Source organism: Nycticebus coucang, chromosome 3, assembly GCF_027406575.1.
Source record: "Nycticebus coucang isolate mNycCou1 chromosome 3, mNycCou1.pri, whole genome shotgun sequence".
In the NCBI taxonomy this organism is placed as follows: Eukaryota; Metazoa; Chordata; class Mammalia; order Primates; family Lorisidae; genus Nycticebus; species Nycticebus coucang.
In genome coordinates this window covers 116,995,702-117,017,903 of record NC_069782.1, presented here as the reverse complement: position 1 = coordinate 117,017,903, position 22,202 = coordinate 116,995,702, and the positions used below count along the sequence as shown (strand labels likewise).

The window sequence follows — 22,202 nt, the reverse complement described above, 5'->3', positions numbered from 1 at the left end:
GGATAGAGAGGCCCAAGGAGAGGGGGAGAGAGAGAGAGAAATAGCCAGTTGGTAGGGAAGTCAGAACACACAAAACATCTACCAGTTAAGTTTGCCTTTTTATATGGTATAGTTCTTGGCTACTCAAATTGGCCATTACAATAGTACTATCAAATATCACTGATGACAGATCACTGTAACAAATATAATAATGATGAAAAGTCTAAAATAGTGTAAGAATGTCCAAAATGTGACACACACACACCGAGTGAGCAAACGCCATTGGAAAAAATGATGCTAATAGGATTGGTTGAAGCAGGGTTGCCACAAACCTTCAATTTGTAAAATACGCGGTATCTATGAAGTGAAGTACAAAAGATTCGTCATTGTCTTGTTTTGTTTTGTGCTAGTCATGTGTTTGTGGAGTGGAAATACCAGAGCTGGTGTAATGAGAACGGCCACTATTCTTTGAGTCACTGAGTAAAGATAAGATCCCAAACCTATAAGATTAGGATCAGGAAGAAATAAACAGAGACATCATTAAGTCCCAGGACATGATATTCCATAAACAGGTCTTAGTCAATGTCCAACAATTTCCAGGACTGCCAGCTTTTGTGAGAAAAACTGCTCACGCGACTTGATCTGAATGTGCCTTGAGATGAAAGATGCTTATCTGCAAGATGAACCGTTGAGTCTAATAAATGAAAAGGCTACTTTGCTTTCCTTTTCTATTTAGATAAAGAAAGTCTTCAGAGGCCCCCCACAGAGACCTTGAAAAGGTTCATCCTACATGCAATATTTCACAACAAAAACAAAACGAAAACCAGATCCAATTTTAGTATATGTGCTGCCGAAGCGAGCACCGAAAACCAGATCCAAACAAATTATCTTTCTTGCAGGGTCCTTGGTGTAAAGGAGATAGAATCATTTTGATTCTGGCCCCCTCCTTTTGTAAATGAAGAAAGTGAGGCCCAGGACAGGATGCACCTTGTCCAATCACAAGGATTTTGAGAGTCTCCAGTGCCCCAAATTGGCCTCCATTCCTCTGAATCTGCTGAAAATCAGTGTCTATCCCTCAAGTGGGGAATTTGGAGAAGTCAAATTGGTGGTATATGGCTACTAGTAAAATATCCACCCTAATGTTCTTATCTTGGATGAGGATTGACTCTTACTTTCAATCTCATGTATTTTCTTTATGGGAAATGGACCATACCCAGCAATTCTATACTGCTTCTCCTACCTCATCCCCAACAACAATCAGACGCTATGAAGGAAGCTGAGTTTTAGTCTATTTTGCCTCTAGGTATGATAGAACTTATGTGATCCTAATCAGATGAATACATATTTTCAGTCTGAAAAATATCCACTGACAGGCCAAGTGTGGTGGCTCATGCCTGTCATCCTAACACTCGGGGAGGCTGAGGTGAGAGGACCACTTGAGCTCAGGAGTTCCAGGCCACTCTGAAAAAAGCGAGACCTCCATTTCTACTAAAAATAGAAAAACTAGCCAGCCCTCAGCTGGAATCTGAGGCAGGAAGATCATGTGAGCCCAAGAGGTGGAGGTTGCTGTGAGCTAGGCTGAGGCCACGGCTCTGTAGCTCAGAAGACAGAGCAAGATGCTATCTCTGTATCAAAAAAAAAAAAAAATCCACTGACAAAATGTGATATCTTCCCTCTGGAAAGTCTGCTAATATCTGTGCTAACTTTTGTTTACTGACAAGCTGTCATTGACCCCTCACTGACCACAGAGCATGAATTTGGTGTTCTCTGTCCAGTAGTCGGTTGGGCGCAGTCTGCATAAAGGTATTTATTTCCCATATGCATTTTCAAAACAGACAGGGCTGCAAGGTCTGGCTGTGGTTTTGTGCATAGATAGCAGCTATAATTTTATTCCTCTATTTTTGACTGCAGATTCATTCCCTTCCTGGACCTATTTAGCGAAGGGGCCAGCCATCACAGGATCTGAGGACCCTAGAGATCATTGAGACCAGCCCTCAAACAGATGTTTCTTTGCTCCTTTCTGAAAAGATCTCTCTCCCAAGGCAAAGCCTCCAAACCCAGCCTCAGAAATACATTCTTCCATCTAACTCTAGTTTTTCTTAGTCCTTTGAGAGGGAATTAAAAAGAATTGTGTTTGTCCTAAGTTAAAATAGATTAAGAAAACCCTTCCCAAGGTTCTGTGACTTACTTTGACGTGGGGGAGTTTTGTGCACGTGGTCCCCCACACCCGGCAGCAACGCTCCTCTTTTCTATGTTCATAGAATTCAGGGTCTTGTAAGACAGCCACCCTCCGTCCACTGTATGTCAGGACAAACTCGCTGCACCCTTCCAGCCGTGCCTTATCCTCCTCAGAGACGGGCAGGACGATGGGGACGCTCATGTTGATCACTCCATCTGTGGAAAGAGCCAAGGTGACACATGAATACCGATATAAGATGTGTCATCCTTGAAGGGTGACCCAAGTGTGCGTGAAGCCCCTTCCAAACTTTCCTTCAAAAGCCATGAAGAGCTCACTCCAATTTGGTTGTATTGGCTGCACCAGTGTAGCACTGCATCCATTTCTCTAGAATCTATGAGATGCCCTCAGGGGGCTTCCCAAAGCAGAGGACAGAGCACAGGTAAAAGTGGGCAGAGTTTCAAATCAGACAGGAGGTGGGCTCAGTGAGTGATTTAAACTGGAGGACACAGAGGGGATATCTCCCTTCTGAGTTCCCTTTTTAAAGCTTAGTCCTGACCTCAATGCATCAGGGAGCTCAAAGTCTTTAAAGCTCCATTTAAACAAATCTAACACTGGCAAAACAAAAACCTCTTGAAAATGAACTTTGTTAAATGACAGGCGAGTCTTATTTTATTATCTGTTTAGGCTCTATCTGCACTACTAACACATTGAATTAAGAAGAGAGGGAAAAAGTCAGACAGTTAACATGATTCCACAGGACCCCAAACAAGCCATCCTCCTGATACTGTTTGCTGTGGTCAAGGCACAGCATCACCTTTAAATATTTTGAAAGACTGGTAAACCTCACTTATCTGGGAATCTCAAGTCTTGCTATTTCAACTGCAGTTAAGAACCAAAAGTTAAAAAATACAGAGGAAGGGCAGGGCACAGTGGCTCATACCTGTAATCCTAGCACTCTGGGAGGCTGAGGCAGGTGGATTTCCTGAGCTCAGGAGTTTGAGACCAGCCTGAGCCAGAGCAAGACCCCGTCTCTAAAAATAGCTGGGTGTTGTGGTGGTGCCTGTAGTCCTAGCAACTTGGGCAGCTGAGGCAAGAGGATCAATTGAGCCCAGGTTGAGGGCTCACTTGAGGTTGCTGTGAGCTATGATGCCCTAGCACTCTACCCAGGGTGACAAAGTGAGACTCCACCCCCAAAAAATAATAGAGGCATGAAAAATGACGTAAAATCACTTATTAACACTCACTTTGTTGGGAGAGTGGGACCCACTCAGCATGACGCTGATATTCTTACTTTAAGAGGAATTTATGTAAACGGGGTGATCTGAGTTCTCAGTGTACAACACAACAGACTGCAAGGTATGGAACATGGTGTTCAGAGAAGCTACATCTTCAGCAGCAAGAAACCACAAAGGGAGAGACAGAAAAACAATTTTAAAAAAAGACAGAGACACTCTGATGGTTAATTTTATGTGTTAACTTGGTGAAGCCATGGTACCCAGGTTTTTGGTTTAACATTATTCTTGATGTTTCTGGGGAGGTATTTTTTAGATAGCCTTAACATTTCAAGGATCCTTTAAGCAAAGCAAATTACCCTCCATAATGGTGGTGGGTCTCATCCAATCAGGTGAAGGTCTGAATAGAAAAAGACTGATCTCCCCAGAGGAAGAGGGAATTCTGCCAGCAGACAGCCTTTGGACGTGAACAGCAACTGTCCTTTTCTCCAGCCTGCCGGATGAGCTCATTCTTAAAACATTGATTTCTCTCTCTTTTTCTCCTTCTCTCTCTCCCTCTACCCCCATTTCTTCTCTCCTTCCCTGTCTCTCTCTCTCCCCACTCTGTCTTTCTCTCTCTTTTTCTCTCTCTCCTCTCTCTCTGTATCCTGTTGGTTCTGTTTCTCTGAGGAACCCTGACTAATACAGAAACTAAAAACACGGAGTCAGGGGGATCCTCTAGTGTGGGAAGCCGCCAATCCACACAGGTCTCCCAATCCTCAGGGGAACACTACGTTAGAGCCCAGCTTAGTAACTGGTACAACTAATGACAGTCATTGTTTTAGAGTTTCTTTATGTTAATGTATTCTTTTTTTTTTTTTTTTAGTGAATAAGTTTTTTTAGGAAAAATGTTTTAAAATGTTTCTAGATAAAATGTTTAAAATGGTTCAAAGATTTGACTGTTTTTTACTTTAAGGCCTAAAAGGATAGAAGTTGGCCCTTTTAAAAACACCCCATTTATTAATAATCCTAGATAATGTAAAAAAATCACAAAACTGTGTTCCCTCTTTTGTAGTGATGCCCTAACAAATATGCCAGTCTGTCATTTGTACGTACAGGGGAGAAAAGGAGGGCCCATGGAGAAGTGAGCCCTCCCAAGTTCAACATTCAGAAGGGAATGAAAGGAAGATGAATTAAAGAAACATTCAACTCCACAGAAAACAAAGGCAGTTTTCGATGGATTTGAGAAAATATGCCGTGGATGAATGGGGTTGTTTAAACCTAACTTTCAAGTCCAACATTTGGAATACCTCTGTCAGAGTTAAAGATGTGAATTCTGTTCCTTTGGGGTGTAACACTCCCCCTAGTAGCTAGGAAACCAAACTTCCTAGGCATATCACTTTGGTCCTTTAAAACACTCTCCAAAAGATACTAAAACCTGAGGAATGTCCAATAGGATATAGACTGCAACTGCCAGCAATAAAGAAATCCAGTTTATCATAAAATCCTGCGATATGCTCTAGGATGCTGTATAAGCCACAGATTATTTTCCTGCGCACAGATTATTTTCTTCTACGTGGTTTGTTGTTCACACGACTGTTTCAAAGTTCATGGGAAGTTACAGCAGCCAAGTACTTTGCAGATAACACTGAACTCAGAGTCAGGCATTCTCCCACTATGTTTTATCATTCAACTTCTCTGAATTCAGTTTCCTAGCTGGAAAAATAGAATAATACATAATGCATATCTCTTTATTGTGATATTGTTATACATATCATACCTACAAATGTAACATTACATTGTTATAATTATTACTTTATATGTTATGTGTCTTAAAGGAAGTGAGAGAATAAAGGTAGAAGGCATATTTGTTATCTGTTATCATAACCTTCTTATATAGAATTTCTTCTTATATATATCTAAAACAAATCTCTCCATTTGTTTCTGTGGATTCATTTGACCACCTAGAGTCATTTCTAATTTAATACAACTTTGGTCCCACCCAATTCATTTTGTTATTGGCAAATACATTATATTTTTATATGACATAGGCCCACCAACATATATATACTTTTTAAAATTGTAGGAAAATATACATAACTTAAAAACTTACAATTTTAGCCATTTTTAAGTGTACAATTTAGTGACATTGTTGTTATCACAATAAAGGGAATAGGAGTAACATTCTATATCTCATTGAATTTAAGTGAGAATAAATTCAAAACTGAATGTGAAAAGTTAAGATGTACTCTGTAAGTCTCAGAGCAACTAAAGAAATAACTAGAAAATATACTGTTAAAAAAATTAAAGAAATTAAAATACTAAAAAAAAAATACATAATGCATATCTCCTTGGGTTGCTGGGAGGAGGGTACCATAAAGCACTATGTTAATGGGAATTTATGATGGAAGATAGTTAAATCTTCCACCTAGCCTAGGTGAGGTAAAGGGAGAGAGACTGGCAAAGAATAGTACACTCAAGGATGCTGATGTTTTGATCAGCAGTTATGCTTTCTATAGATTGCTTACTGACTACACTATGGAAAGAAAGAACACAGTATTCTCCTCACTTATAGTGACTTGACCACAATAAAGTAAAACAAATGCAAAAGTTAAATATGGAGCAGGGTGCTGGAGGAGGCTTAGGCCTGCCTGCAAGGTTATCTTGCACCAAATATTCTGGGTTGATATCCAAGGAGTACTTCACTTTCCTGTTGCAGTGGCCTCCTTCTGTCCAATGTAGCCTCTGATCCACCTTCACCTTGCCCTTGAATGGAAACCCACAATGACTGAACAGTGCTCCCCAGCAGGCGTCACAATAAGGGAGCTAATCTGAGGGATGTTATGGAGAGAAGTTGTGCCGGTTATAATGCCAACTGATCTCCTAGGGTATAAGCAGATTTGCTGTACTTTCCCCATCATCTTTATCAACTTTTCTAATTCAGCAGTTTAGCCAGCAATTTAACTGTGCAGAAACATCCTCCATGGCTTTAAACTTTTGCTTCATGTGCTTCAGCTCTGCTAGGAACCACCTTGATTATTTTGTTGTGGAGTATCTCTTTTTGAAGAGAATATTGTGGGGTTTTTTTAAACAGGGTAAGTCCAACAGGTAACTTCTTGTTCAACTGAATGTTCTTTCTTTTGCTTTAAATAATTTTCAAGCCGTCTGGCTTAGCCATAGAGATCTGTGTATTGGATGTTTAGGACTGTTTCTATGCAAAAACTGAATTATTCTTTATTGTTTAAGTAGGCTTTTAAAAAGGAAAAACAATGATGAAAATAAGACCCAGGAAGCAATAGCTTTAGACATTTACCTTTTCATTCTAGGACAATGCAGAAGTTTATAGTCATAGTAAAATTATATTTATTCTCAGTTCTGTGTCAATCATGGTAGCTTAAAATTGAATTCATGCATAATCACACATTGCAAGTAAATGAATTACAATCATACATAATCCAACCAGGTGTATCTACTTTAAATTGCATCTAAAATGGATTTATTCTTCATGAATTAAAAATCTTTTATAAACACAGTAGAAGAAAATATTCCAGATTTGTGAAACTAAAGGAGGACCAACAGTCATGGAGAGAGGATCACAAATTTGAAAGACTCAAGATCAAAATGTAGGACAAAAATTTAGAAACAAGTTTACTTTTGTCAGCCAAATATAACATTATAAACAACAGCTCTAGAAATCTCCTGTTCCTTCTAGTCTAATCATCAGAAGAATGTAGTTCTTCTATAACTGGTTGGATCATGAGCTGATAATGATTCCAAGCGGTTAATGAGAATTTTTTTTATTTGCGTTCTCATTCATTCAAATTAAGGTAACATGTTTAATTATCATAACTTAACTACTCAGAAAGTTAAAGTACATACCAGCATGGACCATGCCTAGAGAAATACAAACATAATTAAGACATGTTTCCAGCTTCCTACCAAAATAATCTTAAAACAACAATCTCAAGGGAAAAAATCCTATTGTGACATTTCACACATACAACATACAAATATACTGAGCTTTTCGTTATGCTGTTTTTTAAAGACAGAGGCTACATGACAGCAAAAAGCCAGTGAAATCAGAATTTGATTATGTTTTAAAATAATTATAACCTATGTCAATAGCCCTTCCAACTTTAGCATGAAGTTGTTTCTTGCAAATATGGGATATTACAACCCCTGTCAAATGTTTCCAAACCAGGCTCTGGGGGAAAATATAAGAGCAAACTGCCCTAGAATATCCTGGTGTCCCCGATGTTTAGAGGACACCAAAGTGTGCCAAGTAGAATAAACACAAATGTTAGGGTCAAGATGACCTGGATTTGAGTCCAGGTTTCAAGTAACTTATTTAATTTTTCCAATACTTATTTTTACATATGGACAAAATATTTTCACTGGGGTATTATCCAGATGAAATGGGATACTAACATTAAACTGCAGTGTCAGAACACAGTCAGTGGTCAATGCATGCTCATAGTACATGGAGAGCACCTCTACCCCAGGCCTTTCTAAGGATGCTGTGTCTTTCTTCTCTTCTTTTTCTTGAATAGAGACAGAGTCTCACTCTGCCACCTAATCTGGAGTTCAGTGGTGCAATCATAGCTCACAGCAACCACAACTCCTGGGCTCAGCAATCTCCTGACTCAGCCTCCCGAGTAGCTGGGACTTCAGGTACATCACCACACCTGGCAAGACTCCATGTTCTGTTCATTGTGTGAAGCAGAGGGTTGTTCATAATAGCTGACATATATCAAGCAGTTACTATTGACTTAAACTTTCAGCACCTCGATGACAGTTGTTGCTGTCCCAGTTACACAAATAAAGAAACTGAGCCTAGAAAGTAACATGGCCCAGGTTTCTAGGTAATCATGGATGCACAAACCCAGACAGTTTGACTCTGCAGTTCACACTCTTATCCACCAGGATAATCTACCTCTGCGTAGGCCAAAGCTAAACTGAGGTACAGAAGGTGGTAGAGGTGGGCAGCACAACATCCTTGGTGTCTATTTTTATTAACTGATTTATATAAGCACTGAGATGGCTTCGGAAAGGCACGCAGAACTCTGACTCTTGACTGTAGCTGAGGCTGCATGAGTATGTCCAACAGACTGGTTGCCAAGGGAGATGGTGGAGCCAGTGGAGAATTCCCATAGGGGAAAAAGAGAGTCTTATAGAAAGTTTCATAAATAAGTCCTTCAGGTTGGAAGAGGAGGGATTATGGAAATAGCATATTTGGTCTTGAACACCACCAACCCATGACCACACTGGGGTCACAGGAGGATACTAGGATCCATAGGGATTACAAGAGTTATCTCACTCAATTCTCTAATACTGTGTGACTCAAGCAACCTCCTGACAGTCTTCAAGTGAGGTTAATAGAAAAAGCCCATAAGCTGCCACACTCCTATGGGTACCAAGAACATTAGTGGCTGGAGTGTGTGGGTGGGCTCTGCACATCTGTGGGTGCATAGAGCCACATGAATCCAGGCAGCAAGTGGCATGTGGCTGTGGGCCCCACTTGAGAGCACAGGAAACAATACCTGGGGGACTCCTGCAAACACTGGAGTGTAGGCTTTAGAAAGAACTGGGATTTCTGCATGAGCAGGTAGGAGATGGCACTAGTGGGATTTAAGTATTAATGGGAAAGTGGCCTCATTCATATCCCTGGACTGGAAGGTTGGTGGGGTTGAGGGGCAGGGAGAGGTCTGCACTACAAGGGAAGCAGGAATAATAGTAAGTGCTTCATCCACCCCATGGTAGCGAGCGCCAAATAAGAAATAGAAAAGCGATGTGTTTTTGCAAGTAAAAAAAAAAAGCCATAAAATGAAATTCAGATGATGTGAACAGAAAAGCAAGAGACTTTTTTCTAAGTTATCCACATGGATTATCTGCATTAGCTGTTCTCCATCTATATGGATCATAAACTGTTTTAAGAATCCATGGAGGCTGGGCACGGTGGCTCATACTTATAATCCCAGCACTTTGAGAGACTGAGGTGGGAGGATCACTAGAGGGCCAAGATTTTGAGACTAGCTTCAGCAACATAGCAAGGCCTTGTTTCTACATTTCTTTTTTAATTAACCACGTGTGGTGGTGCAAACCTATAGTCCCAGTTATTCAAGAGGCTGAGGAGGCACAATCACTTGAGCTCAAGTATTTGAGGTTATAATGAGCTGTGATCATGTTACTACACTCCAGTGTGGGCAAAAGTGAGACCTTGGCTCTTAAAAAAACAGAATCCATCAAAGTCATAACCTCTTAACTGAGGAAAATGCTCCCTCCTTCCCTTCTTAGAACACAAACCATTTTGTCTATTTTAGGATGTTTTGTTAACTTACACTGAACCCCTAGATCCCAGGCTAAGGACCCTTGATTTCCATTAACATTGACCTCTGCAACCACTTACAACGCCCTGATATTTTTCTGTATAGAACAAATATTTGTCAAAGGTCAATGGCACTGTCTATAACGCGTTCCCCTCATTTAATGAGCTTCACTGGTCTTTTGACCACACCTCTGGTTCGCATGTTCATAATCAACTACTTGTTTGCAGCTGGCTGGTGAATCCAGTGACATTATTTGATAAATCTGTCTTCAGCCTGAGTCTAATGAAGACATCAAGATAAATGCCAGCCTTCCTTGTAGGCCTTCTAAATTCTACTGGGAAGGACACCGGGAAAGCAGTCTGGTAGGGAAAAGCAGTGGGCCAGGAATCAGGAGATTCTGGACTCTGGTCTGGGGATTCAGAAAATCACTTAATTACCTATTTTCTTGGGCTTTATGAGGGTCAAATGAAGTAAGATCTGAGAAAATGCTTTGAAAACAGAAGTGCAGTAGAGATATGCATTATTACTCTAGTTAAGCCAAGCTAGAAGTAAAGCAAATATCCTTCTGGGATGTTATGATATTGAATCTGAGAAATAAAGGATTCAGGTTCCAGAGCATTGTCACTTACAACACCGGAATAAGGGAGGAAGGCTCGTTCTGAGCAGCCTTTGAGTGCTGATTATGGCCTTCTCTCCCATTCCCCCCGGCAGGGACACAAACCCAGAAGGTGAACATCTTTCCCAAGAAAGAACATCTTATTTGATTTTTCTTCCTAAAAGCTTTAGCACCCTGCTCAGTATTACAGGTTCAGTGTGATTCTATGCCAAGCTCCTCCCCGCTTAGCAGCCATTCCCCAAGCTCTTGAAATAGATAAATTATATTTGATAAGCTCAGGCAGTTCTAGGAAGGAAATGATCACAGAAGGGTCTGGAAGTCTTCTGAGTAACACACACAGATCAGTTTTCTAAAAGTCATTCAGCCTGGGCCAGAAAGTTCCCTAAACACTCCTTCATTAGTTTAGGGAATGAAAGCAAATTGATCTACGCACAGGAACATCAGCACTTCAGCTTCCACCCAGGAAAGCTGCTGCCCTAATGCTTGAAAGGAGCAGCCTGGAGGGTGGAGGTATCACGTGGGTCTGTAGGATGTGCAGAGCTCATCATGGCTGCCCCAGGATGGTGCAGAACTGAGCTGAGAAGGGCTGCTGACTGCTGCCTTTTAAATAACAGGACCAGCAAAGAGCAGGTGAAAGTGAAACAGACTTAATCCTCTTTTGGCCTTAAAACCCTCTTTTTTAGTTCCTTAGTTTTACATAGTAATCCTTTGAAAACAACCAAAATATCCTAAAAATTGGAGCTTATACATGATAGGATGGGGCATGCCGTAAATGATCTAAATATTTTTGCAGTAAGGTTTACAAAGCAAAGGCTAACATTTCTTCTTCCCGTCAAATTTCTGCGGGAAAGATTTCTTTTTTCTTTAACCATAAAGAATAAGAAACAGCCACAACAAAAACATACCATCTAGCAGGGTGCCAAAGTGTATAACCTGCAGGTACTCCTTCTCACGCATAAAACCTTTGAGGGGGGTGGCCCAGCCTTCACTCAGAACTTGGATCCACTGTAGATCCAGCTGCAACACAAGAAAAGCAGGTGAACATTTCCATAGGTTCTGTTTTTCAGACATCTGGCCTGAGGACAGTCCTTTCTATTCAGTTGACAGGGAGAAGAAAACAGGATCTTTTATGTTGTAAGTGTTCCCACATGTTATGCTGATCAGATCCAAGGGCCAGACAGGTTAAAGTCTAGACCTTTCTAAAGAAGAGTAGGGAAAAGATTTCAAATAGTGATGATTTATTTGAACACTTTATGCTGTTATCTAGTCCTATAAGGTGAAACTGAGTTGGAAATTCACTGTTTATTCTTTCTTTTTTGCCACAAAATTTCTGATTTGGCTGTAATTTTTCACCAGATGTACTTCTCGGTCATCTGATTGAATTAGGCAACCAGCGACTCTAAGATAAAGTCCAAAATTATTGGTAGGATATTGAAAACCCTTCAAGCTCTGGCCCCTGGGGCTCTAAGGGCTTCTTTGCCGACAAGGCCAGACAATGTATAGTCTAAACACACACAGGGTCTCGGACGTGTGTTCTGTTCATTCTTCTCCCCTCCTCGAATTCCTGTTCATCCTTTAAAACACAGCTAATGGGTCATTCTGAAACCTTATCTGTCATCCCTTTGACCAGAAGAATTAATTGACAGAGTTTTCGAGCCATAGCTTGTAGATCATTCTGTTATTGGAACTATCACAATATGCTGTAATGGTAATTCTGTGTTTACTGATCTGTCTGAAGCACTGAGGTGCTCAGAATTTATTTTACAGAGCAAGGGGGCTCTGTTCATTAACAGATCAGGACTTAATAGAGTGTAGGTTCTTCCTGAGCTGAAGCAGGTTCCCCACTTACCTTTTTTCTTATAAAATCTCCAAAATTTTAATAGATAATAAAAATGTACCAGTGAAGACTCAATCATCTTGTACATACCAACTAACACTGACCCATAAGAAGGCCAGGTGCAGGGCAGTTTGCTGGGGTTACAATTCCATATTCCTGAAAGTAAAATCCATGCAACTAAAGCTGTTTAACTCTCTCCCCAGATTGGACTTTCCCTGATGAAGGAAGAATGTGATTTGCAGGTAGAAAAGGTTGAGGCATTCATATCACTTTAGAGCAGGCTTGCTTTTTGTTTTCTTCAAATTCCTTCTCAATTGTCTAAGAAGCACTTGTCCAAGAAACGAATTGATTCTTCGTTCACTACCAACAAATAATTACTGACCCTGATGCCTGCACTTTGACATTGCCAAAGGTATGAAAGCTTTGTGAAACTGTCCTGTGCAGATACAGAAGTTACATTCCCAGTCTGCTTCTGTCCATAGCATTGATCAGCTTCTTCTTCTTTTATTTTTTCCTAGAGACAGAGTCTCACTTTGTCGCCCTCGGTAGAGGGCCGTGGCATCACAGCTCATAGCAACCTCCAGCTCTTGGGCTTGGGCAATTCTCTTGCCTCAGCCTCCCAAGTAGCTGGGACTATAGGCACCTGCCGCAACGCCCGGCCAGGGCTGGGTTCAAACCCGCGACCCTCGGTATATGGGGCCGGCGTCGCCCGGCATTAATCAGCTTCTTTGTGGCAACTCTTGGTGAGAGATTGCTTGGTGGAGAGGTAAAAAAAAAAAAAAATTTACAAAAATGATGTGTTTTTCTTTATAGACATACACACACCTTATTCATACTTTCCTTCTTGTTAAGAGTAACTATAAATGGTTATGGTGACTGCTGTTAAGCTAATTCTTCTTTGACCAGTTTGCACTCACTGACCTTAGTAATTGACAATGAAGGGAGAATTTTAGCCTCAGCCCGAACTTGGTCAAGTTTGTTTTCTGGCACAAAGAGTTCGTGGATGGCTTTGATTGCAGTATGGGGTACAATGCTCTGAAATGACACAGAATTGGTAACAATTTGAAATGAGAACTGAAAAAAAAAGAATGCTTCAGTAAAGAAGCATAGATAATCTTTCATGACTTTATTAAATTAAAAAAAAAAAGAAGACAAACGATTCACCCACCTGCTCTTGCAGAAGTTCCACCACCTGCTGGACACAGTCACTCACTGAGGACAAATTGGTTTTAAGCACAAGCTCCGGAGTTTCAGGTTTCTCATAATCAGAATCAATACCTGTAAATCCTGCAAGCCATAAGGGTGAAAATCACTTCTGTGCCGACAGAATAATCTTCTTATTCCATAAAGCATAATACATGTTGGGATAGTGTGTTAAACTGAGAATTCAGGTTATCACAGAAAAGGTTGAACAGCCCTCCTTGACCTCTAGCCACATTTAAGAAAATATATAGCTGTATTTTCAATATGAAAGGCCCCAATGATCAATGAAATCTGGCTAGCTAAGTACAGGGTTTCTATAGCCACTCAGAATAAAAAAGGAAGATGAAAAGCAGGGAAAACTCTGAAACACCCCCCTGCACACACACTTACCACACACATGTCCATTGTAATTCTCTGAACTCTATTACTTATAGATGAGGAGGTGACAATTAAAAAAAAAACCCACATTTTAATATGCCTATGGACGTATCGAATATATGTGTATTCTGATTTGGTAAAAAGTTGTGTATATAATTTTGAAAAACAAAGTTTGAAAATTCAGGCAGATTTCTGAGGACAGAATGAGGACCAGTAAGTAGCCCAAGTTATTGGCAAAGGTGCCGCTGGCTAGTTCTCGTACCTTTAATCTCCCCAGCTCTGGCCCGTTTATAGAGGCCTTTTACATCTCTGCTTTCACAGATACTTAGAGGCGCGTCTACAAATATTTCAAAGAATGGCAGTCCGGCTGATTCATGGATTTTGCGGGCATTCTCTCGATCCTGAAAAACAATTATGATTAAGAACACTGGAAGCACTTTCACTGTGAAATTCTGAGTCACAAAGCATTTGTGCTTTGGTGTTGGATAGCTCTGAGACAAACAACAACTGACAGGGGTTTGCGTTCTGCAGAGTCCTTGAGAGAAAGTCCAGGAATTTCCCTCCGGTAGGTAAACACAGTTCTCAAGATCTTCCATGAGAACAGCTCCTCTTAACAGGACAATACTGGCACTGTGGGCTCATTTTATTCAAAGGATACGTTCACAGCACACAGCACATGATGTATAGCTCACAGACATGTCCTTTCTAAAGGAAGAGTGACACTTCACCTTGGCAATGTCATCCTTAGGCACACATAATCTGAGGCTTCAGCAGTGAATTGCTCTTTTCTTTAGCAAGCTGCTCGTGCTTTTTCAGACAGCTGAAATTACAGAGCTGTCAGAGTTTTTCTTGCTTAACTCTTTCTTCCTTTCAACTCTGACCAAATGCTCCTTATAGCTATGAACATGGAAGGGCTTATGTCCACTGGTGCCCTGGCATCTGGAAACGAAGGAGCTTTTTATATAAACAGAGGCAATGAGAGCGCACGTGACGGGAGGGAGACACGCAGGAGACATTCCTCCAGGCCCCCCCAACCAGATTTTTTCCCTAGCAGTCTGAGCACTTGCCCTGTGTGTGGGAATCCCACACGATGCCAAATCTGTGTACCTTTGCGAAGGGAGAAATGAAGCTGGTAATGCAGACCAGACCCGCGTCGGCAAACAGCTTAGCCACCTCTGCAATCCGCCGGATATTTTCTTCTCTGTCCCCAGGAGAGAATCCGAGGTTCTTATTAAGGCCATGACGGACGTTGTCCCCATCCAGCGAGTAACAAGGGATGGCGTGGGAGACAAGGTACTCCTCCAGGGCAAAACTTATTGTTGTTTTTCCAGCACCAGAGAGACCTGTTCGAAACAGGTAAGGCAGACTTGCTTGTCCCAGATAGTTTCAGGTGGCAAATTGTGAACTATCCTGGCACTTTCAAGTGTAACTAACTCATTACAACCATTTGATTGACTGCAAATCTAAATTGTTGAAATGTAGGAAAAAAGTACAGTTGACTATAAGGTAAGTACTTGCATTTTCCCCCCCAAATTTTGGAATAACTATTTGTCTGCTATTAGGATGATAGCCTTTCAAAGAAGGGGGCAGGGGCTGGGCGTGGTGGTTCACTCCTGTAATCCTAACACTCTGGGAGGCTGAGGCAGGTGGATTGTCTGAGCTCAGGAGTTCAAAAGTATCCTGAGCAAGAGCAAGACCCCATCTCTAAAAATAGCCGGGCATTGTGGTGGGCACCTGTAGTCACAGCTACCCAGGAGGCTCAAGCAAGAGAATGAATCACTTGAGCCCAAGAGTTTAAGGTTGCTGTGAGTTATGATGCCACGGCACTCTCCTTAGGGTGACAGAGTGAGACTCTGTCTCAAAAAAAAAAAAAAAAAAGCAACTGGGGTTCATGAATAGGGAAAGCTGGGGGTGTGGTCCCGGGTGTGTTCTCTTTGACCCTGAGTGTTTTCAAGACTGGGAAGCTGTGCACACAAATCCAGATTCTGGCCTCTCTGGCAAAATTAAGCGATATGGTGAAAGTGGTCTCAGATCCCCTGGAAAGGCAGCAGCCAGATAGAACGGTGGGAGATAGCCAGCATCTGGAAACTAGGATGCCCACTTCCCTCGTGGATGGGGTACCGCTGAACAACCCCATGGCAATGGAGCCAAATGTGTTGGGTTTTTTTGGCTTTAAGATTTTTCCAAAAGGACTCCCAAAACATGAAATAAAAGGTCATCTTGAGCTGCCAAGTGCCACACTCTTATGTCTAACGGCTTTTTAGAGTCTTCACATGAGAATGTCATTACTACACTTTCCACCATGGCATCAAAGCACAGTAACTGGAAACCCACTTTATGATTTCTCTTTATAAGAGCAGGCCTAAGAAGAAAGGGAAAGAAATGCAATGTGTCAAAATTACTTAACAGCTCAATAGCTCAGGTAGCTGAACTATCCTGGAAAAGTAGCACCCTAAAAATAATCAGTCCTTCAGATCTTATTTATCATAAAGTTCTCTGAGCCTAAAGAATATTCCACAGTGCCCAGAACTGTCAGACAGCACTGGGCATGAAGGAGGAACAGTCTGGGGAGGGGGCGATGCTGTAGGGGGAGGGAAATAAGCCAGGAGGTTAATATAGAGAAGAAAACAGAAGGAAAGGGGGGAAGGTGTGAAGAGTAAAAGACAAGCAGGGGTGAAAGGCAGAGGGAAGGAGACTTGGGAGAGAAAAGGTGATCTACAAAAGGCAAATAGGTAGTTTCCATAGTTTTAGTTACATTTTAAAGTCATGCCCCTGGCTTCGACAGAGGATCATTAGAAGAAATGGCTACATGAAGAATGTGTCCTCAATCTTTGCTAAATCCTTGTTGAAGGAGTTGCCTATAGTTACGTTATTCAATTTCATCTGAACGAGAACTTAGGTGATACACTCTTGTTAGAATTCATGGTGGGTTGGGGTAGAGGAAATGGAACTCCTGAATCTCTAGTATGTTCTTTCATGTTGGAAAATAAGAGAACTAATAGAAATTTCCTTCCATTTTGCTTCAGCTGTTAAGAAACTAAGAGCTAAATCACAATAATTGTGTTTAACTAGATTGTTGGCATATTTATTTTAGTACAGTGCAGTAACATTAATTGCATTTACTAAAAACTTTACTATGGGCCAGGCCCTGTGCTAAATGCATTTTTCTTTACTTCATTAAATTATACGTACACTTTGAGGTGGCAGGTACTATCTTTATTCTCATTCTATAAATAAGGAAACTAGGCTCAGTGAGGTTAATTGGCTTGTACAAGGTCATACAGCTGGTGTAGGTGGAACTGAGTTCAAATCTGAGTCTCTGGACTTGAAATATTTGCTTTCCTCTAGTCTACCTAGTCACTATCCTACGTTTGTACAGAATAAAAAATAAATTAGAAAAAGATGATTTTTTTTTTTTTTTTTTGAGATAGAGTCTCACTATGTTGCCCTAGTGCCATGCCATCACAGCTCACAACAACCTCAAACTCTTCGGCTTAAGTGATTCTCTTATCTCAGCCTCCCAAGTAGCTGGGACCACAGGTGCCTGCCACAAGGCCTGACTACTTTTTTGTTGCAGTTGTCATTGTTGTTTAGCAGGCCCGGGCCAGGTTTGAACCCACTAGCCCATCTATGTGGCCAGTGCCCTAACCACTGAATTATGAGTGCCAAGCCAGAAAAAATGATTTTTTTTTCTTTTGAGACAGAGTCTCACTATGTTGCCCTGGGTAGAGTGTCATGGCTTCACTGCTCACAGCAACCTCAAACTCTTGGGCTTAAGTGATTCTCTTGCCTCAGCCTCCCAAGTAGCTGGGACTACAGGTGCCCACCATAGTGCCTGGCTATTTTTTTGTTGTAGTTCTTTAGCTGATCCAGGCTGGGTTCAAACCTGCCACCCTTGGTGTATGTGGCTGGTGCCCTAACCATGGTACTATGGGCACAGAGCCCAGAAAAAATGATTTTTGAGAGTAAAAAAAAAAAAAAAAAAAAAAAAAACAGATGAAATATACCCTTCAGATATTTTTCTCTTCTTGAGTTCTCTTTTCCTTTCAAGGGAGTGAGTGCAACATTAGAGAAAATGAATTTGGGAGGATGTCCCAACACAGAAATTGTTTTCACTGGTAAACATTTAATTGGAGGGAAATTTCTCAAATGCAGTCGTACCTTCTCCTATAAATTATGTCTCTTGAAGAATGAAGGTTATTTGGACAGAAAAGGGAAAAGATTCGGACTAGCCAGAAAACACACAAGGCAGGTATCTACTTGCCATAGTTTTTAGAATTATTTTCAGGTTAGAATACATCATCATTTATGAGCAGACAGTAACATACAAACTGATTTTATAACCTAAATAAACATATTTTTGCATCTGGGCTCATATCCACTTGAAAAGTCCTGTCTATGAAATGACCTTTTGTCCTTTTGGGTCCAGGATGTGTTAGATTCATACTCCTAGAAACAATGTCCTCTCCCTTTTACTCAGAATCTAAGGTTGTTGGGAGTCTTGGGTTCTAATTCCAGTCATGTCACTGGCCCTTAGCTTTGACTTCTACAGCTATAAAAACACAATAAATGGGAGATTCCTTTGGTTACCTCAGTGTGTACAAGTTATTTCTATACACAAGGGGCAATCCAGGCCAGATGGAAATCTTCTTTCTTGCAAAGATTCTTATGTTTGTTTGTTTGTTTGTTTGTTTTACAGTAAATGAAATAGTCCCTACTGTGTTAAAATATCAGAAAACAATACAAATATCTCTAAACATCCAAAATCGATGGACAGCTGAATGCTTGATGTCAAATTAGGAAAGCCCCATTCATCATGGCCTGTAAATGTGTTTCGGGATGAACATGAGAATTGCTGAATTCCTTAGAGCTGCAAGGGGATTTCATAATTAACTTTTCTCATCTTTTTCTGCCAAAGGGGAAAAAATTGACTAAACTAGCAACTTTCCATGCTAGTGTAGGAAGAACTGGAATTAGAACCCATGACTCCCAACAACCTTATATTCTAGATCAGACTATTTCGAGAGCAGACTTTGACTCCACTTCTCTCTGATGGTAGAGTTAGGACTAACCCTCAAGCTTTCTACGACAGCTCTCATCCTTCTTCTAATGTTAAAATAAACACGTAACAACTGTAATATTTTACGCTAATTCCCATAAAATGTATTTTGCATCTGGGGTCATATCCACCTGCCTTGTCACATGTCAATTTTCAGTTAATAGCATACCTGTTAGCCACACAGTACATCCTCGGAATCCGCCTCTTGTTCCAACCACCTGTCCTCGCTTATTCCTGCTCACGTGGTGGGCCTGATAGACGACATTGGTGGATTTCTGCTGGTTCTCCTATAAAACCAAACAACACCACGCACAGCATTTGATTAATAAAACACACCTTCTTCCCTGGAACAATGTAAATCCATTTTAACACTTTAATTGCAAAGCTGATATATGTAAATACTTATATAAAAGATTTTTGAAAAAGATTCTTCATCCTAATACCTTTTTTTCATTTCTGCACATTACCGAGTCATTAGCTACCTGTATATATCTTTCATACACATAAGTATACTACCTACTTCATTCATTATGCTCCATTGCAAATGATTTTTATTCATAAGAATTTGTTTCCATTAAGTAATTATTTTAGAATTAGTGCATAATATTTCATTGGTTCATGCAATCCAATCTGCAAAATAACTAATAAAATTACAAGGCAAGGTCCAAGCATGGTGGCTCACACCTGTAATCCTAGCACTTTGGGAGGCCAAGGCAGGAGGATCCCTTGAGGCCAGGAGTTCAAGAAAAGCGTGAGCAAAATAGTGAGACCTCTATCTACACACATACACACAAATTATAATGCAATAACAAATTACAGTAACAGTCTCCCCCAACTGTATCTCCTCTTCTATAATTAGCAAACAATATAATATTTATTAATTCTACTAATTTAGGAAGAAACACTGCCATTGGAATATCCATCATATCACTGCCTTTAGAATACTCCAGACACGCCATCTTCCAATAATTTATGAAAATGATGAACACACAAGGAAAGAGGAGAGGTACCCAATACATGTTCTCTAGGCCTTTTAGAAAACATGGAGTTGTTCCTTTGGCTGCATATATGTGAATCTATGAGAAAGGTGATATTGTAGACATCAAGGGAATGGGTACTGCTCCAAGAGGCATGCCCCACAAATGTTACCCTGGCGAAACTGGAAGAGTCTACAGTGTTCCCCAGCATGCTGTTGGCATTGTTTTAAACGAACAAGTTAAGGGCAAGTTTCTTGCCAAGAGGATTAATGTTTGTATTGAGCGTATTAAGCACTCTAAGAGCTGAGATAGCTTCCTAAAACATGCGAAGGAAAATGATCAGAAAAAGAAGGAAACCGAAGAGAAAGTTATCGGGATTCAAGTGAAGCGCCAGCCTGCTCTATCCAGAGAAGCTCACTCTGTGAGAACCAACGGAAGGGAGCCTGAGCGGCCAGAACCTATCCCCTATGAATTACCGCCTAGCACACGTGGGAACCAGCTGAAAGGAGGCATAAGGTGCCGGAACCTATTCCCTACAACATCATGACATGAGTGTAAAAAATAAAAGGCTGCTGTAAAAATAGAAATATAAAAATAAAAAAGAATATCCATCATGATCCTTTGAGAGTATGATTCAAATTAGACAACTTTTAATGCCACGTTAACAGTTCTGGTTCCAGGACATTTTATAATGTGCATGCTGGGTAATGGCTAGGGGAACATCTTTGCTTCTATGAATATGTGTTCTCTCCAAGTCCTCTGGGCTTGAACTGAGAACAACTGAAATACTCCAACAGCTAAGGACATACTAGGGTGGACTTGGTGGAGCCCAGTCCCGATGGAGGGGAAGGGATCAGGGGAAGGCCAGGAGGGGATCAGGGGAAGCTCAGATCACAGTGCAAAGGGTTAAAATCAGTAATACCCCTCTCACTCCCACCCAGACAGCAGCCACAAGGCAAGAGTTCAGTCCTCAAGCACACAAGGCTACTTCTTCACAAGAACTAAACCAGGGCATCCAACCTTTTTTTCTTTCTGTGGCACATTGGAAGAAGAGTCGTCTTGGAACACACAGTAAATACACAAACAACAAGGAAAGCTGATTAGCAAAAAAAAAAAAAAAAAAGGGCTGTGCATAGTTCTCATGATATCGCACACCACAAGCAAAAGTCCTCACAAAATCAGCACGCACTTGCTGGTTGAACACTCCTGAATGACGTTTGCTTTTACTTTTTCAAGGTTCAAAAAATGAACTTTTTAATCTTTCAAGAAGCTCAGCAGAAATGGAAATGTACCAGTTATCAAAATTGAAGGTTCTAGACATGTGACCAGGAGGTAAATGTCTGATAAATTTAAAAAAAAAGAACCAATAAATACAGCTTTTGGTGGACTTTAAAAAAAACAACAACATGTGATTGAAGGGGGGTGGGGAACCCATAATGATGGTTAAATTTAAAAGGCTGGGAACTACTCAAATATGTCTGCAGTGTGGTAATTGAATATCTAATGACAGACATAAGACAGGTTTCTACACTGTAAAATCTAGGAGCCTTTTAAACACCTCACGTGAACATCTACCAGAGCTAAGAAAGCACCAATTTTTTTTTAGCAAGACCCCAGAGGATCTTAGAAAACTCTAGCCCACACATTTATATTCTAGAACAAATCAAATTACCTTTTTGCCACCTCTGGGGAAACAAAAACAATCAAAGAGGGCTACAGCCAGGATTTTCTAGAGGTTTACATGAGACCATGGACATGAACATGTTCTGTGAATGGCAAAACTCTCTGAAAATAAGGATGTGGACAATTATCATTCACTGTAGACACCTCCCACCACCATCAGTAACAACCAGAGAGGATGGAGCCTGCTGGCTTAGGACCTGGGAACTGGTTTCCAAGCCTTGAGGGAAGCAGAAGCCCCTGCTGGCCCTTCGGGGGAGATAAGGAAGGCAGAGCACACTATGGAGGGAACCTGCTGGTAAGGCAGAGTCCTGCAAACGTCCAGGACAGGCATTCCCAGCATCAGAGCAGCAAGAGAAGGGGCTCTGAGGACCCAGGGAAATTAACCGGGCTAAGTTACCTAAAAACCTCCCAAACTAGATTTTCTGATAACCCATCCAGCAAACGTGGTCAGACTTAGAAGTGGCCAGGGCCCAGTTGCAGAAAGAGGCATGTCAGCAGTGATGGCTGCACTAGGAGGGTCATAAATGGGGACTCAAGAAGCTACTTGATGAGAAATTCTAGAAGTCTTTTCCCTAGGTGAACAAAGCATCTGAAGGTATTCTGTGTCCTTCCTACCAAGTGACTTTTATAGCTCAATGATAATGTTTACATTTCCTTTTTCCTTGATTTCCTTGTTAATAAACGCCATTAAGTTAAAAACCATTGTGTCTAAATATCAGGCCCACAAGTCAGCTTATCTATTTGTTTATTGATT

At 40.9% G+C, this 22,202-nt stretch overlaps 1 protein-coding gene and 1 pseudogene across 4 annotated transcripts in view; one reads left to right on the top strand and one right to left on the bottom strand.

Annotated features, from left to right (window-relative positions):
• PAPSS2 (3'-phosphoadenosine 5'-phosphosulfate synthase 2) overlaps positions 1-22,202 on the bottom strand; it is an 88,024-nt gene that overhangs the window by 13,612 nt on the left and 52,210 nt on the right. For 2 of the 4 annotated variants that reach the window (XM_053583191.1, XM_053583189.1), the window contains exons 2-9: positions 18,958-19,075; positions 14,837-15,072; positions 13,992-14,130; positions 13,317-13,435; positions 13,070-13,183; positions 11,217-11,328; positions 7,249-7,263; positions 2,168-2,373 (exon numbers count right to left, since the gene is read on the bottom strand). In XM_053583191.1, the coding sequence (XP_053439166.1) occupies positions 2,168-2,373; positions 7,249-7,263; positions 11,217-11,328; positions 13,070-13,183; positions 13,317-13,435; positions 13,992-14,130; positions 14,837-15,072; positions 18,958-19,075 (1,059 nt within the window). The remainder of the gene's footprint in view (positions 1-2,167; positions 2,374-7,248; positions 7,264-11,216; positions 11,329-13,069; positions 13,184-13,316; positions 13,436-13,991; positions 14,131-14,836; positions 15,073-18,957; positions 19,076-22,202) is intronic. The other 2 variants (XM_053583192.1, XM_053583190.1) reach the window with 1 other exon arrangement.
• LOC128580814 (60S ribosomal protein L21-like) lies at positions 19,563-20,648 on the top strand (annotated as a pseudogene).